At 35.4% G+C, this 15466-nt stretch overlaps 2 protein-coding genes across 2 annotated transcripts in view; one reads left to right on the top strand and one right to left on the bottom strand.

Moving 5' to 3' along the window:
* LOC134542629 (inhibitor of Bruton tyrosine kinase) overlaps nt 1–15466 on the top strand; it is a 115793-nt gene that overhangs the window by 21017 nt on the left and 79310 nt on the right. The window contains exons 5-7 of the mRNA XM_063387027.1: nt 8754–8999; nt 11220–11350; nt 12530–12691. Of these exons, the coding sequence (XP_063243097.1) occupies nt 8754–8999; nt 11220–11350; nt 12530–12691 (539 nt within the window). The remainder of the gene's footprint in view (nt 1–8753; nt 9000–11219; nt 11351–12529; nt 12692–15466) is intronic.
* Nucleotides 4162–6090, bottom strand: LOC134542632 (uncharacterized). Its single transcript, XM_063387029.1, has 4 exons — nt 5527–6090; nt 5224–5364; nt 4889–4977; nt 4162–4761 (listed from the first exon to the last, which is right to left on the bottom strand). The coding sequence occupies exons 1-4, from the start codon at nt 5828–5830 to the stop codon at nt 4654–4656; spliced, it is 642 nt and encodes a 213-aa protein (XP_063243099.1). The 5' UTR covers nt 5831–6090; the 3' UTR covers nt 4162–4653.

The following is a 15466-nucleotide window of genomic DNA, read 5'->3' as shown; positions in this document are numbered from 1 at the left end:
AAGTGTCATAGTATGAAATTAATGGGAAAACATGTTTTCCACTGCTTTGTAAACTTGCAATGCAGGGGTGGAAATGATATTTAGTAAGCTCAGCCTTATCAAGACAGCGCACAGGTCATGGCTTGAATCGCCAATGCTAAATGCTTTGTTGCATATCTCTTCTAGGAAGAATATGGCAGAATTCCAGCCAACAGAAGAAATGAGGAATAGGGCAAAACATCTGAAAAAGTGATATTTAAATACTGCCAGTGGTGAAGTGTAGGCTACGTGTGTGTGTAAATACCTGTATAAAGTGTTAAAAATTGAATTGTTTTGATTGAAGTATAGTTACGTACATTATGATCAAGTAATTTTCATAAAAATTCCATATTTTTTTGAATTTTTTAATGAACAGGATTTTTCAGGATATTTTATATTCAAAACAAGGATATTACAGGATATTTCACATTTCAATCAAGGATATTGTTTTCAAAGTGGTGGCAGCCCTGCATTAATTTACTAAATTGCTTTTGGTGAGATATTTAAAGATAAAAATTTGATTTTACCTAACAGAATACTATTCAAGAAATTAGTCTGTATTACGGTCAAACTAAATTTTATAATGTTTTATTAATATACCATAGTTCTTGGAAAGGACTGTAGTAGAAATACAGATGCACAGCAGGAATTTTCAAATAATATTTATTTCAGAAATAATTTTCTGTACATAATTGAACATATGAAAGTTATTATATGTTTTGATTAATATATATCGATAAATCATATGCACATGTTAAAAATATTGGTTTAAAATAAATTTTAAGAAAAATACATAGTTACAGGGAAGTTATGTTTTTTTTATGGCATACCATCCATTTACGCTTTAAAGTAAATTTTTGCAGTTTTTATATAAAAGTGAAATTAGCTGATTTTATGACCGTGCACAAATATTACTGGTAAATTTTTAAAATTTTTAAATTATGTCTTTAAATAGTTCACGTATATGACTTTCACTACACCAAAACTTAGCAAATTTCATCTAGTATTTTTTGAGATCCGTATTGCATGAAAAGAAATGCTACAAAACTAAACTATGAGCTCATGAGGCTCACAAAATACCAGTTTTATAGACAATTCTTAACTTATGGAAATTTGTTTATATGTAAACATTATAGAGGTCGGCGGGTACCCGTCTTTCCGGGTATTTTTCGGGAAAGTTAAATTACCCGTGGCTCGGGTCGGGCACTTTTTATACCCGAAAATTTTCGGGTCGGACGTCTAATAAAGAAAAAAAAAATCTTGGTTAACTTGCCATTGCCGTGTCCTGCTGCCACGGGAAATGACCTGCCGTGTCTATATATTATGCTGAACACACAATATATTTGCTCAAATAAAAAAAAAATACCAATACCGTGGGTACTTAAAAGTCTAGATAAAATTAGCTAGTAGGCCTAAAAACATCGTGAAAAACGTAACGTTTATAGTCGGCAATGAACATTTTAAATCGCAAAATATACATATTTTATAACATGGAAAGTTGTTTTTATTTCTAAACATGTAATAATTTAAGTCTAGGCATGTAAAAGTCCTAGTAATTATAGCAGCAGACAATCTAAAATGCACGAGGGAAAAACGTAAACTCACGAATGTATAAACGTAACAGGAATGTCGGGAATATTACGTGGCTGCTTGTCTGATACTGTTTTTATGTCACAACTTAGCCAAAAAATACTGGTACGAGACATAAACTTCACAAGATAAAATTAGTGGAGTCTTGGTAACTGTTTTATACTGATTTTATAATTTCGTAAGTATTGTACAGTTGACGCATATTTTTTATACTAACCATTTACAGTAAAACACCGTTTTAACGAACTTCATTAGAGCGAACAATTCATTACTACGAACTATGCCTTTGGTCCCGTCAGACGTCCATATAACATAACGTAAAAAAATTTCACTAGTACGAATTTTCTCGTTCAAATTTTTTAAATATTCTATAAATATTCATTTGAACGAACACTTTTCTGCCCGGCACGGTAAACGACAAACGGATAAAATCGTCGCCATTCACCCACAAACTGCCATCTTATTTATTTTGATACGCGCCATAGATGACTGCAATGGACTAGTGTTGAAATTAATGCACAAAACTAGTGTAGCGACTAAAAGCGCTGCATTGTGGTGTTCGCTGACATTACTCTTTGTTCTATGCTCGCACGACGTGTTTAACCGATGCGAAGTGCTACATCATAAAGTATTGCTACACACACATCTCTGGTCGTTTTCTTGTTTATTGTTTGAGAAACGTGCGGTAGCCCACAACTCACATAGTTTCGGTTCCCTAGCACGTTCGTGCAACTTCGGATTTCTCTCAAAAATTGAAATTATAAAAATCGAAGGGTTGTGTTAGGTTAGTCACAACATGCTTGATCTTCTGATTTAGGGCCGGTTTCACCAACAGGGATAATGCTATTTTATCGAGATAAAGTTCAAAAATATCTCGATGTTCTAGTTGTTGTGTTTCATCACACACTTTATCTCGATTTTCTGATATTATCGAGATAGAATACTTAAACCTCGGAATTTGGTGGATAAAGTGAGAATATCTGGATAAAGATGTAAAAATCAACAAACACATCACAGCATGCATTATATTTTTGGAGGAAATATGGCTCGGGCGATGTATAATTTAATTCTTGAGGACAGTGATGATGAAGAACATTTTCGCGAACGTCGGCCACGATGGATTCAGGAAAGAAGCGATTATTTTGAATTGTATGACGAGGATGATTTCAAGATTCACTTTCGTCTTTCTAAACAATCGGCTATGTTTGTACTTGAACATATTGAAAACCAACTAGAGTTCCCTTCTGACAGGTAGGTTTATTTGATTCTAAACATCCATTTAAATTTTCTAATTAAATCTAGATTACTAACAGTATTTATTTTTACTTTTAGGAACATGTCAGTTTCACCCATGAATCAACTTCTTGCAACACTTCGTTTTTATGCAACGGGATGTAACCAGCTGTCTGTTGGGGACTACGTTGGTTGTAGTAAACCCACAGCACACAGAATAATCCACAGGGTTAGTTGCGCAATCGCTGCTCTTCGGCCTCAATTCATAAGATTTCCTGAGACCAGAGAAGAAATTCATTCGGCCCAAATGAAATTTTATCAGATTGCAAAATTTCCCAGGGCTATTGGTGCAATGGATTGCACCCATGTCAGAATACAGTCACCAGGTTTGTTAAGAATATCATTGAGCATAGGTTCAAAGTGAATGATATGTCAAGGCATATTGTTAATACAGAAAATATTTTTTTTCAGGAGGAGAAAATGCAGAGTTGTACAGAAATAGAAAAGGGTACTTTTCTATCAATATTCAAGCCATTTGTGACCCAAATGTGGAATTCAAAGATATTGTTGCCAGATGGCCTGGATCCACACACGATAGTACAGTCTTTAATAACAGTAATAGAAGAGCATTCTTTGAAAGAGGAGCATATGGAGATTCGGTATTGCTTGTGGATTCAGGCTATGGTTGTAACAAATATCTAATGTCTCCATTGAACAATCCCACAAGTCGTCAGGAACATCTTTACAACGAATCGCAAATACGATCTAGGAATCCAGTAGAACGAATGTTTGGATGCTGGAAACGGCGCTTTCCAGTCTTAGCTTTAGGACTGAAAGTCAGCCTAGAGAATGCTTTCCCAATCATTGTGGCAACTGCAGTGCTGCATAATATTTTGATACGAGCCGGCGAAGAAATTCCACCAGATGATCCTAACATTATTTGTGAAAAACCGTGGACTGAACTGCTGGAGGAAGGTTACATTAGGGATCAAGAAGGAAATGTGGAGAGAAGGGCCAGATATGATGTAGTGAGACGGTCATTAATTGAGAACTATTTCAGAAGGTAAGAACAAATAATATTAAATTTATCCGATTGCATATACAAACTCCTATCATATTTAATAATTTTTGTTGTCTCAGTTTGTTGTAGATGGCCTCGAGAAAAAATCATCAACAAATTCGTGAAGATGTTGCAGCAAGGATCAAGGGACAAAAACTGTAAAATGGTTTTATGTATAATTGTTATTAGTCAAATAATTAGTAATGCTACAAATATCAAATATATATATAGATAATGATTTTCAATAGAACTATGTTTCATTACAAATATACGAAATCAGATGCTTTGAAATGCTCATTGTAAATAGAGTTACAAAGAAAAATTGTATACAAATTACATAAAACATAAAATTATAAACCATCCAATTCTTTCTTTAGTTTTTTAATCTGTAGAGTCATAAATTCAGTCTGTAGCTTTTCATGATTCAGCCTTTCTTGTTCTTGTTGCAATCTCACTTGACGCAGTTCTTTCATAGCTTCATTTTCTTCTGTTGCATATTTCTTACATAATTCAATTAGTTCAATTTTAGCTTTATGGAGGGCACTTATTTCATTGTTCTTGCTGGACTGCAATTTTGGCCGCCGTCTCTGAGTCCAGGAAGACTTCCCCGCGATGTTTGGCAACTGACACTCAAGGACTGATTTTGCAACATTGTTACTATTATCGGGAATATGGTCTCTTGAAGTACTTTCACAGTTGCCTTGCTCAGTGCTTACCATAACCGTTTCTTTGACACAAGGGAATATCACTGGTCAAACTGATGATGTTGAACTGGCATTATTTTGTGGTACAAGAGCAGGACATATGGGGCCTCTGAGCATTGAGGGAGTGTAGTGGGACCAGTCTCCATTAAGAAGTGTCTGCTGAAAAAAAAAAAAAGAAGACACTGTTATGTGAAAAATGTAAACATTCATCGTACTGTTAAGTTTCTTTGTTACGTTAATGTTATTAACATTTTAAACTGCTTTGTAATGTCTGCTACTTTACACTAGTTTGAGTCTCCAGGGTAGCAATGTCCACCATCGAACCTATTTCCAGCTCTACGACTGCATTTTCTTCTGTGTTGTTTGATTCACCTGGAACAATACTATTCTGGTTAGTTCACATGTGATGTTATAAGCACAACAACTTAACGGTTTAACAAAATAATACATATAGGTCTAACATTTCCAATGTTCGACCAAATATGAGACTTCTTTTATGTAAGAATGAAACTGATCAAAATTATTTTAATCAATCATCTACATCATTTACTACACAGAAAAATGTACTGAAGGAGAAGGCTATGAAAAACCATTACTTTGTAGGAATACTGTACTTACTTATGCATTGTAATGTATTGACCATTACTGCATCTGAGTCTGAGTCAAAGATATTATTGTGTCCTTTAACTACAGGTTTTATTAAAGTATATACGCGGCCCAAAATAGGGTCATTTGTACACTTTGTGGGGGGTCCTCCACCTGAAAAAAACAATGTATTCAATTTAATTAAATTAATTGTCAATGTACATTGCCATTTGTAAAAATATATTAAACCACTTCCTTTCACTTTGTATAGTAAGTCACAAAATAAAATGTTACATTTTGTAATACAAGTTGAAAATATTTTTATACAAAACATACCTGTCCCAGTTACCATCTGAACTTTTTCGTCTGCATACTGTTTCCGTGTCGTCTTCTTCAGATTTTCCCAAACAGATTTCAGGTTATCTGCAGACCTGTGATGGACTCCTGACACACAGTTGAAACTACTTGCAATAATTTGCCACTGTTTCAATTTGTTCTGTTGTGTTACTGCATCCGTGCGCTTATTTTCAATTATGTTAAAATGTTCTGTCACCAAATCTAACAAAACAATTTTTTCTTCTGGTGATAAATTCTTATTTCGTGGTTTTTTGGCGGAACAAGTGTTTTCTTTAGCTTCCATTATCTTTATTATCGCTACACGACTTGAATAACAACAAACCTACTCGCGATATTTGTTTACTTTTCTTCCGAACATCGAGATTTCAAAAAGAAAATCGGGATTTTATAATGAATATCGAGATATTATTATCTCGATTATCTGGGAAGAGGATAAGTCGTGGTGAAACGGACACAAGATCATCGCGATTAAAATTCAAGTTTAACTTTTTATCTCGATAAAAATATCTCGATTTTCCATTAAGTTTATCTCTGTTGGTGAAACCGGCCCTTAGTGGCTGAAGTGGCGTTAATACCAAAACGCAAAACGGAAATCTTCGCAAATTCTTGCAGGGAACCGAAACTACGTGAGTTGTAGGCTTCCCAGAAACGTGGCTATACTACATGTATAACTTATTTTTACATGTGTAGGGTGCATTTGTTTTTATAGTTTAAAAAACCGTACAACTGAACATGTCTTCTAGGAAACGACTTGAAATGTTAAAAGCAGTAGATAAAGAAAATAAAAAGACTGATGTGGCTAAAAAGACTGATGTGGCTAAAAAGTTAGGTATCTCCAAATCAAAATTATCCACAATTCTCACCCAGCGATCCAGTTTGAAAGACAATAAAATGTAAAAAAAAAAAATCCTAACTTTTAAATTTTATATTTTTGGTTTATTACAGCATTTTTGCAAACAGCTTGTCTTGATTCCAAAGGTAGGCTTACTGCTTTGGCAAACAACTTACCTACATATTTCTGTATTGTACATATACATACTAGTATGTATGTATGTATGTAGTATGTATCTTGATCCCAAAGTATAGCTGTTAAAGTAATTGATGCTTGTACCACTCATATTGGTATTAGATTTTCTACTTTGTTTTTTAACAAGATCGAGTTATGTTCAAAACCCCAAAACAGGCAATCATTGTGATTTCGGTATAAAGAACTTCATTATAACAAACTGCCATAATTTTGGTCCCTTCGTGTTCTTTATAATGAAGCTCTACTGTATTTCTGGGGATCGTAAATAATGAATTATTGGTATCAAGACATCAAGATGAACGTAAACTTGAACACGTCATGGCAGCGAGAAAACTGGTGCGTATACCAATAAACTGGTATTAGAACTGGTACACGGGAGGTGGAGCTTATATTTTTTTCCGCTAAGCTCGCATCTATTGGCTGGCTGCTGATGGAAGGTCACGAGTCTGAGCGGAGAGTACTGCACATGCGCAGCTCAAAGAACAGAGAGAGCCAGCCGGCGGCCACGCCGCGCCGTAGCAACAGCTGATCGAGTACAATGAATGACCTTTCTCCGCGCACGGCGCGCTATTGACGGTAATTTACATCAATTTGCCGCCCCCTTTTTTTAATTTTTAGTGTGGCGCAATGCGTATGTCTAAAGTAGCCCGTATTTGTTCTGAACGCTGCAGGATGGGACTGTATTTTAATTACCTAACTTTAACGTTCTTACAATTTTTCATATTCAATTTTAATTTATTTTTTCGAAAATCTGTACGTACGACCGAGGTGTACGTACGAACCGGGGGCCGTACGAGCGAGGTTTTACTTGCTGATTTGAACACGTTTTTAAATGCTAAAATAATGTTTTAATATTTTAACTACAATAAGCCGTTTTCCAAGCATCGCCAAAACAGCAAATCATTATTTGCGAATACCTGCCACAGAAGTATCCAGTGAGCGTGTGTTCTCAAGTGCTAGCAATGTTGTGACACACAGGCGGGAACGGCTGTCAGCAGAACATGTAGAAGAACTGGGTTTTTTTGCATAAAAATCAAAAATTAGGCTAAGTAAAAACTGTTTGATAGGGTTGTTTTTTATTTGAATTGCAAAAAAAATTCATGTTGAGCAATGCTGATTTTATAATTGGATATAATGTTTTAACTTATATTTATTAATTTTTTTAAGTGTATTTAAGATACAGTAAAAACATTTTGCAATAACAATTTCCAGTTTCATCAGGTATGTTAGAAAGACAATACCCGACCCGACCCCAAATTTTTTGTGCAATTATCCGACCCGACCCGACCCGGCTTAAAAATTTACTACCCGAAGACCTCTAAAACATTATTTAAACACTAAAATCAGGAATAAAAATTTTTGGGTTAAGGTTCTAATCAGTTTTGTAACACATCTGTATGATTACATGGTAATGGGGTGAGGCCTTATTTTTACAGCTCATGGTATGCTCCATGATGGGTGGAGTTGCCAAAACTATTGGCTGAAGTGTAGTATTTGCATTGTGGAAACAGGTTTTAATTTCATGGAAATGGCTGGTGACAGTGATTCTAATTCATTCTTACTAATCATCCTCAGATGTGGTAAAGCACTATTCCCTTAAATTTTAAACGTGACAGTGTGGCTATGACTGGGTAAAAGGTGACATTAATTATGTCGCAGCATGCTCTATCCTAACACTTATGATTCTAGTCATTAGTGTTCAGGTCTGTTTGTGTTGGAATTTCATTGCTATAAACTAGGTATTTCAGATTATCTGTAATTATTATTGATTCAGAATTCCATTAACTGGAATTACGACGTGATATTTATTTATTATGGGGGAAAAAAAACTTAATACCAAGTCCGTAATATTGTCTCTTTAACAACATTTCATGCAATAAATCTTGAACACATCCAGTTAGGCTGATTGCATTTCAACTTATTAGGAGTGATATAAAAACAAATTTATCCCCAAGGAAATTCAAGAATCCAATCTTACAGCATTATCAAATTTTAATATGTCTGGTCTTTTGTAAAGTTTTTCTAATTTATAAGTGGATTTTACATTTTTATAATTTTTAAACTAGGTATTAATTTATGGTTTAGTAAAGATTGTTAATTATTTTCCAGAGTCTAGTATTTGGCGTGATGTGATGACTGTGCCCGGATGCTGGGAGCAGCGTGTGTGCCGTGCTGGCAGGTGCTGACGTGCGGCCTGAACACCCACCACCAGCTGGGCCACGCCCCTCCCCCCGCCCACCTGCTGACCCCCCGCCCGCTGGCGCAGAAGGCCACCAGGGCCGCGGGGGAGGTGCGGGGGGTCTGCGCGGCACGCTTCCACACGGTCGTCTGGGGCAGCGCCGCGCTGCTGACGTGCGGCCTGAACGCCGGCCAGCTGGGGCACCCCCGCGCCGCCCAGGAGCGCTCCGTTGTCCTGCCGCGGCTGGTCAGTTGCGGGGAATCCCACACCGACCGAGTGTCGCCAGAAACAAACATCATCCTTGTAGCGAGTTTATTTGACACACATGGTCACACAGGTTCAGTAATTTGTTTTATACATTTAATGAGCACTCAAGGCTATAATTAGTCGAAAAGTTTATTTTTATTTTTTTTTGTGGTGAATTCCTGGCATCCATCACTTAATAAAAGCTAGGTTTTAAAAATTTTATTTTCCTTTTTAATGAAAATAAAATATATTATATAGAAGTTTATTTAAATGTTAAATTAATTTAAGCTTAGTAGTTAATTCCATCAACTGCTTGTATTCTATAAAGACGTTCAAACATATGAGACATTAATATAATACGCATGTTACATGCTTTGTGCCAGCACACTGATCTGTATTAATCTATGTTGTGTGATGATTATCATTATTTACACTGAAATATACATCTGGGAAACTGTTGGAGATGTCTTAACGTACAAATACAGTTGTTTAAGAATTCAAAATGCATCACACATGTGATGATAAAATGGGAAAGCTTTCTATTCCCATGCTAGCATATTTATTTCTAGCCTTGTGTGTACATCAGCTGTTTCCAAACTTTTTCTGGCCTATAGCCTTTTTGATTACCAAGCAGTTGCTCTTCTTTCTTCTTTAAGATGAAAAATATACCCAGGTAAGTTAAAAAAAAAAAATTATTCATTTTTTTCCTTGCAGTCTGTTATTGTAACTTTTGAGCAGATGGTTTTGCTTGCATAAATTTATTGTGGCTGGCATTTTTGTAAATTGTTTTGCGCACAATGCATTATTAGTAAGGTTTCCAGTGAATGTAATTTTTATTAGAATGTAAATTTCATCCTATCAAGTTAAACTCAAATATTAAAAAAAGTCCCAAATTTTTCCCAGGAACTAGAGCTGTACCGATACCAATTGGCAGAAGCCGATTTTGCAGATTTAGTTGAATCTACATTTCTGCCGATTCACGATATGCTCGTTCAATTTTGGCCGATATTATTGAAAAAAGTGCTTGTCATAACCTAAAACTTCACCAATACCCTGTTCACTTTTCGTACTACTACATACTTTGAGCTCTCATCATTGCTTAGCTACGTGTGCCAGCCATATATATCAAACCTAAAAACATCCTATGTTTTAATAACGTTCTTGAATATAAAGCATTGTAAATAAATATGTCACCAGCACGGTAAAATTAGATAAGAACAAAAACTTGTTTTTTTCTCGTGCATGGTACCACTAAAAACAATGAAAAATACCAACTATTGAACTACAAATAAATGTTTATAATATTATGACGGAGACATTTTTAACTAACTTAATTAAAGTTTTTTAAATGGAATTTAAATAAAATAACACAATAATATAAGCCTTCACGTAACGTAAAGTACTTTAACTGTTTCTTGTGCAAAGCTACCACATGAAATGCATTTACATATGAATATTTGGTAGTATGAATTTTTGCCACTGCATGTGTTAATTTGGTATTAGTATTGCCATTCTTGAATTATAATCATGTACTAAGTCTCGCAATTCGGCAGTACGAAGTTAAAAAATTGAATTTAAAAATTGAATTTTTTAACTTCGTATTTTGTCAATCAAAATATTTCATAATCACCTATTATAACATAATCTTATTTTATGTAATTACTTATTAAATAATTAAATTTTCCAGCCTCCATTAGTAAATTCTTGTTTCAATAAGCAACTAACTGGTCGTCAACATACAAATGAAAATGAGCTAAAAATATGAATATAAAAAGGAGAGTTTATGTTTTGTTTATAAACTAACATACATTTGTGTCAGCATTGCATGCTTTTCTAAAAATGAGACATTTTGAGTAATTTAGTAAATTTATAAAAAAATTTCAACTAGAATGTGTGTTCTTTTGTATCAGTTTGGAGTCGGTGAATCGGCAACAGTTGAATCAGCATATCAGTGTATCTGCAACAGTTGAAACTGCATATCTGTTTATCGGCAACAGTTGAATAAGTATATCGGCAAAAATTTGTGAATCGGTACAGCTCTACTTAGTTTCAATGAATTTTGAAGGCAATTACTGATTTTGTGATGCATTGTGTTAGGAACTTAAGGATTTTTTACAATGACTACACATTGCAGGTTTTTTGTGTGTCTCACTTGGAAAAAGTTATGCACTGACTGAGTTTAGGCTGCATCGTGTTACTAATTTTTTTTTGTTAATTTAGGTGTCATCACTGAACCACAAAGACTGCAACATCACGCATGTAGCGGCGAGTGATGGAGCCACTGTTGTAGTAATGAAGAGGGGCGACATCTACGTATTGCATGAATACCAGTGCCGCAAGATAGCATCTAGGTATTTTCCAATGCGGAATATAACTTTTATTAATACATTTCAGATCAAACTGAACATAGTGAAACATAGGCTAATGTACCCTTACATAAAAATTGAAAACCCTCACGTCGATACAAACCTATGGAGTTTTGGTTTTGTGTTTCAATTTGGAATAGTAATGATCGAAAATAACTTAAAATATTTTATCAACTGTAAAACATGCCAAATAACTTTTTTTTAATATAGCCTTTTTGTCTAAAAATGGGTGCTATTTGAACAAGTAAAATTTTAGTGGTTGGTAAATTGAAATCTTAAATTTAGACTTTTTGATTTGCTTCCTGGCAGAATTGAATGTTCAATTTCAAAATGAAAATTTATCAAAGTGAGAAATTAAGTGTGTGAATATTTGTAAACAGGAATAGTTTTGAATAGCAATGAACAAACTATTCTCATTGGTTCGTCGAATTTCAAAACATCAAGAATCAGAATTTTAAATATTATTAATCAAACCAAAACAGGAATGAAAACCAAACAAAATAAATATTTTACTTAAGATGTATAATATTAAATTTATAATATAGTGGGTTGATTGAATTTTGTTCCTAAGATACATTTAATATTTTAATATTCTAGTAAAAATAAATTGTGACAATTTTACCATTTATTATTCTGCCATTGTTCCGTTGCCATACCAACTGAAACTCGATGATAATGTTTGCAGGCTTTCACGGCAATTGTCTGAAGTAGCTTGGATTCTGGGTTGTAGCCGTGAACTTGGCAAGTAATTCACCGACGTTTCGATAGGTAACTGCTCCCTGATGATGGCGACTGCAATGTCGACCGAAACGTCGGTGAATTATTATTTGCCAAGGATACGGCTACAACCCAGAAGCCAAGCTACTTCAGAAAACTCAATGTGCCATTAGAGGGTAAGCATAACACCACAACCGACGCAAGTTGCAGGCATGTTTGGATCTTTTGGTTTTATTGTAGTGTGTTATTGCTGACAAAATGAGAATATGTAGTTTATATATAAGGCCTGTGCGAAGCTTCGACTAATGATGCACTGAATGATGTTACTGATGCACAAAGGTTTCATTGTGGAGGTGCAGAACCATTCAGCACGTGGTAGAGCTGCAGTGTCGGCCAGGTGTGGGTGGGGCGGCGAGGGTGACGGGTGGTGGTCGGTGGTTGGCGCAGGCAGCTGGACGTGGAGAAGGTGGAGGTGGTGGGGGGCCACCTGGACTCCCGGCTGGACGCCGGCGTGCTGATGGACCGCGGCGGGCAGCAGCTGCGAGTGCTCGTGCTGACCAAGGCCGGGAAGCTGCAGCTGTGGCAGGAGTCCTCGCTGCAGCTCACCAGGTTCGGCTCCTCAAATATCAAACTATCCTCAAATATTTCATATGGCATGCATGAGTTGATTATCATTATACAGTGAAATTTTTTTACGCTACACAGGAGTCCAAGAAAAAAAGTTGAAAAATAATGATATACAGTAAACTTCTGTTAATTGGAACCTCCCATTGCCCGCAATAAGGGTGGGTAATCCGTTCCACGTTACGGCCCGCCTTGGATTTATTTTGCACCATTTATTTGTATTAAGTATAATACTAAACACAAGTGAAGTATTCGTGTACTCTCTCACATTGGATTGGGATGTAAACAACACAGCACAGTCTCGCCATGCTGTCTTTCTCGGTCTTTTTCCATCTGCTGGAGAAGTGGCAGTCACCCCACTCCTTCCTTGTATTTAATATTTTTTACCCCTCTGCAGCAAATTATTCTTTCTTCTCAGTTCCTTGTCCTTTTGTAAAACTGGCTCGCAGAGAAACTAGTGCCATGAGGCAGGAATATATAAGTAGCACTTCTGTACACTAATTCTCAGAGGCGTGCTTTCAACACCTAACAAGGAAAGTTTCTATGAATCAAAGATGGATGCAGCAACACGTGCGCATATTGCGGAGCCGTGGCTTCAGTGTTAAGTCGTGAAATGTTGCAGTAACTAGCATGGAAAATAAATAGCATGAGAAAACCATATGGTTGGTGTCATGAAAACTTGTAATGATCGACACATGAAGATATTAACATTGCGCAAACTGTGCACTGGCTAGTTTGTTTTTAGATTTTATCTGTGTCCTTTTCTCCAGCCGAATGCCAGCTAGTGACCTCTCTCACGGCGCCTGCTGGGCCAACAGGCGGGCAGAAAGTAGCGTAATGGCACATAAAAGGAACGAGACTGGTGACTGGAGAGGAAACGTAGCAGTTAGGGCATCCCTTAGGATTGGAGTGTTACAAACGTTACAGCTCAGGAGGTGGGCAATGCGAAAGGGTGAAAGCGTCGAACCAAACAGCTTCCAGACACTGTAACAGGGTGGTTAAAAATATTGAACGGCTAAGCAAAGAAGTGTGTTGGAGCGTTGCCATCTTTTTTTTACAGTTTTAGAATGCAACCAGATAATAATTAATTAAACTAATTTTAACCCTAAAACCATATAATCCAAGCCCGGATAATCGAGAGAGTAGTGTGTGTATGTATGTGTGTATATATACACAAATATTTGTAAATATACATATATATTTATGTGGAACCATAATACAGTTGAATGACAAAAAAAAGAAACCAAATCGGTGATATCTAGAGATGGTCATTTATAGCATTTAAAATAATAACATTTAGCATTTTGAATTTGAAATTTAGCATTTTGTAGCATTTTTAAAAACAAGATTTAGCCAATTCTCTCATTTTACATTACTGAAGAAAAGTATACTTTTAAAAAGAATTAAGTAATACACATATTATTTATTAACAACCACAGAAATAAAGATCTAACACAACTACAAAGATAGCCTATCTTGGCAGGTTTCCAAACAACTTTTTAGCATTTATGAGAGCAATAAATTGAATACTTAAAATTACAATAAGGTAGATGTACCAGTAGTCGTCATGCTAAGAAGAGTTTTATAAAAAAAAAATTGTGTAAATAACCTTGTAGGTGTATTACTGCCCCTACATGTTTGTTTTTAACCTCAAACTTTACTCTACAATGCTATCCAACTCTCTTCGATAAACACAAATTATTTTTGTAGATTTATAATTTTGAAAAAAGTGTGATTTCGAGCCAGTAGTCGTCATGCAAATTTTCGTGTTTGCCAGTGTTCGTCACATGTTTGTGCCAGTAGTCGTCATGTGCGATTTCGGCTGCATTAGTTTTAATTCATGGATCCAGAATGATAGTATTGTACTATTTGGGCTTCAAATTTTATTTGGTACTATATTTTAAACATAAAAATGGCATTTCATAAAGATCGTTCAGTAATATAATGAATAATCCTCATTAAATTTTGAATTTACTTACAGCACTCACGGAACAAAGAGGGACAGCAAATAGAGCTGTAGCAAACCGAATGTATTCGTTACTGAGTAACGGGTGTGCCGTCTAGTAACCAGTAACGAAACGTTACACACGGCTGCATTTTGTTACTCGCATTTCTCGTATATTTTACGCATGCGCGCGCATATTCAATGAATTTACGATACAAAGAACGATGTTTGTTTATTAATAAAGTATAATTTGGAAATTCCTCGTCTAAGTTTTTTTACTGTTTATTAAAGGTATTATGTGTGTAGACAAAGTTTGAGATTGGAACAGAAACAACGTAACAAAGTATTTTTTTACAAATTAGAAATATGTAGGGGCCGGAAAAATTCGCAATTTGCGATAGATGCGATTTTTTTGCGAATTTTGAGGTTAGATGCGATTTTTTACTAATTGTTGTTATAAATGCTATATTTGCGAAATCGCGGTAAAATTGCCATTATCGGGCGAAAAACCACTATAGAATGCAACAAAATGGCTTGAACACACATTCCTCAAAGTATTTTTTTTGAAAATAGCCACCATAACACAATTACCGTAAACAATAGCTTCTGACAAGGCTTGTTGAAGGAATAAAATCCGAATCCTAACCTTTATTTATAAAACATTCCTTAACCAAATATCACGCATGATAGTATAGAATAAGTAATTTTGTAAATTTATTCTTTACGATTTACTCAAGATACCGTTGAATGTTGTTTAGAAAAGAATGTTCACACTACTTATCGACGCAGTTATTTTGTTTTGTTAGATCACATCA

The sequence above is a fragment of the Bacillus rossius genome, assembly GCF_032445375.1.
Source record: "Bacillus rossius redtenbacheri isolate Brsri chromosome 9 unlocalized genomic scaffold, Brsri_v3 Brsri_v3_scf9_1, whole genome shotgun sequence".
Lineage (NCBI taxonomy): Eukaryota > Metazoa > Arthropoda > Insecta > Phasmatodea > Bacillidae > Bacillus > Bacillus rossius.
The sequence above is the reverse complement of the archived record's forward strand: the minus strand, read 5'-3'. Positions and strand labels throughout refer to the sequence as shown.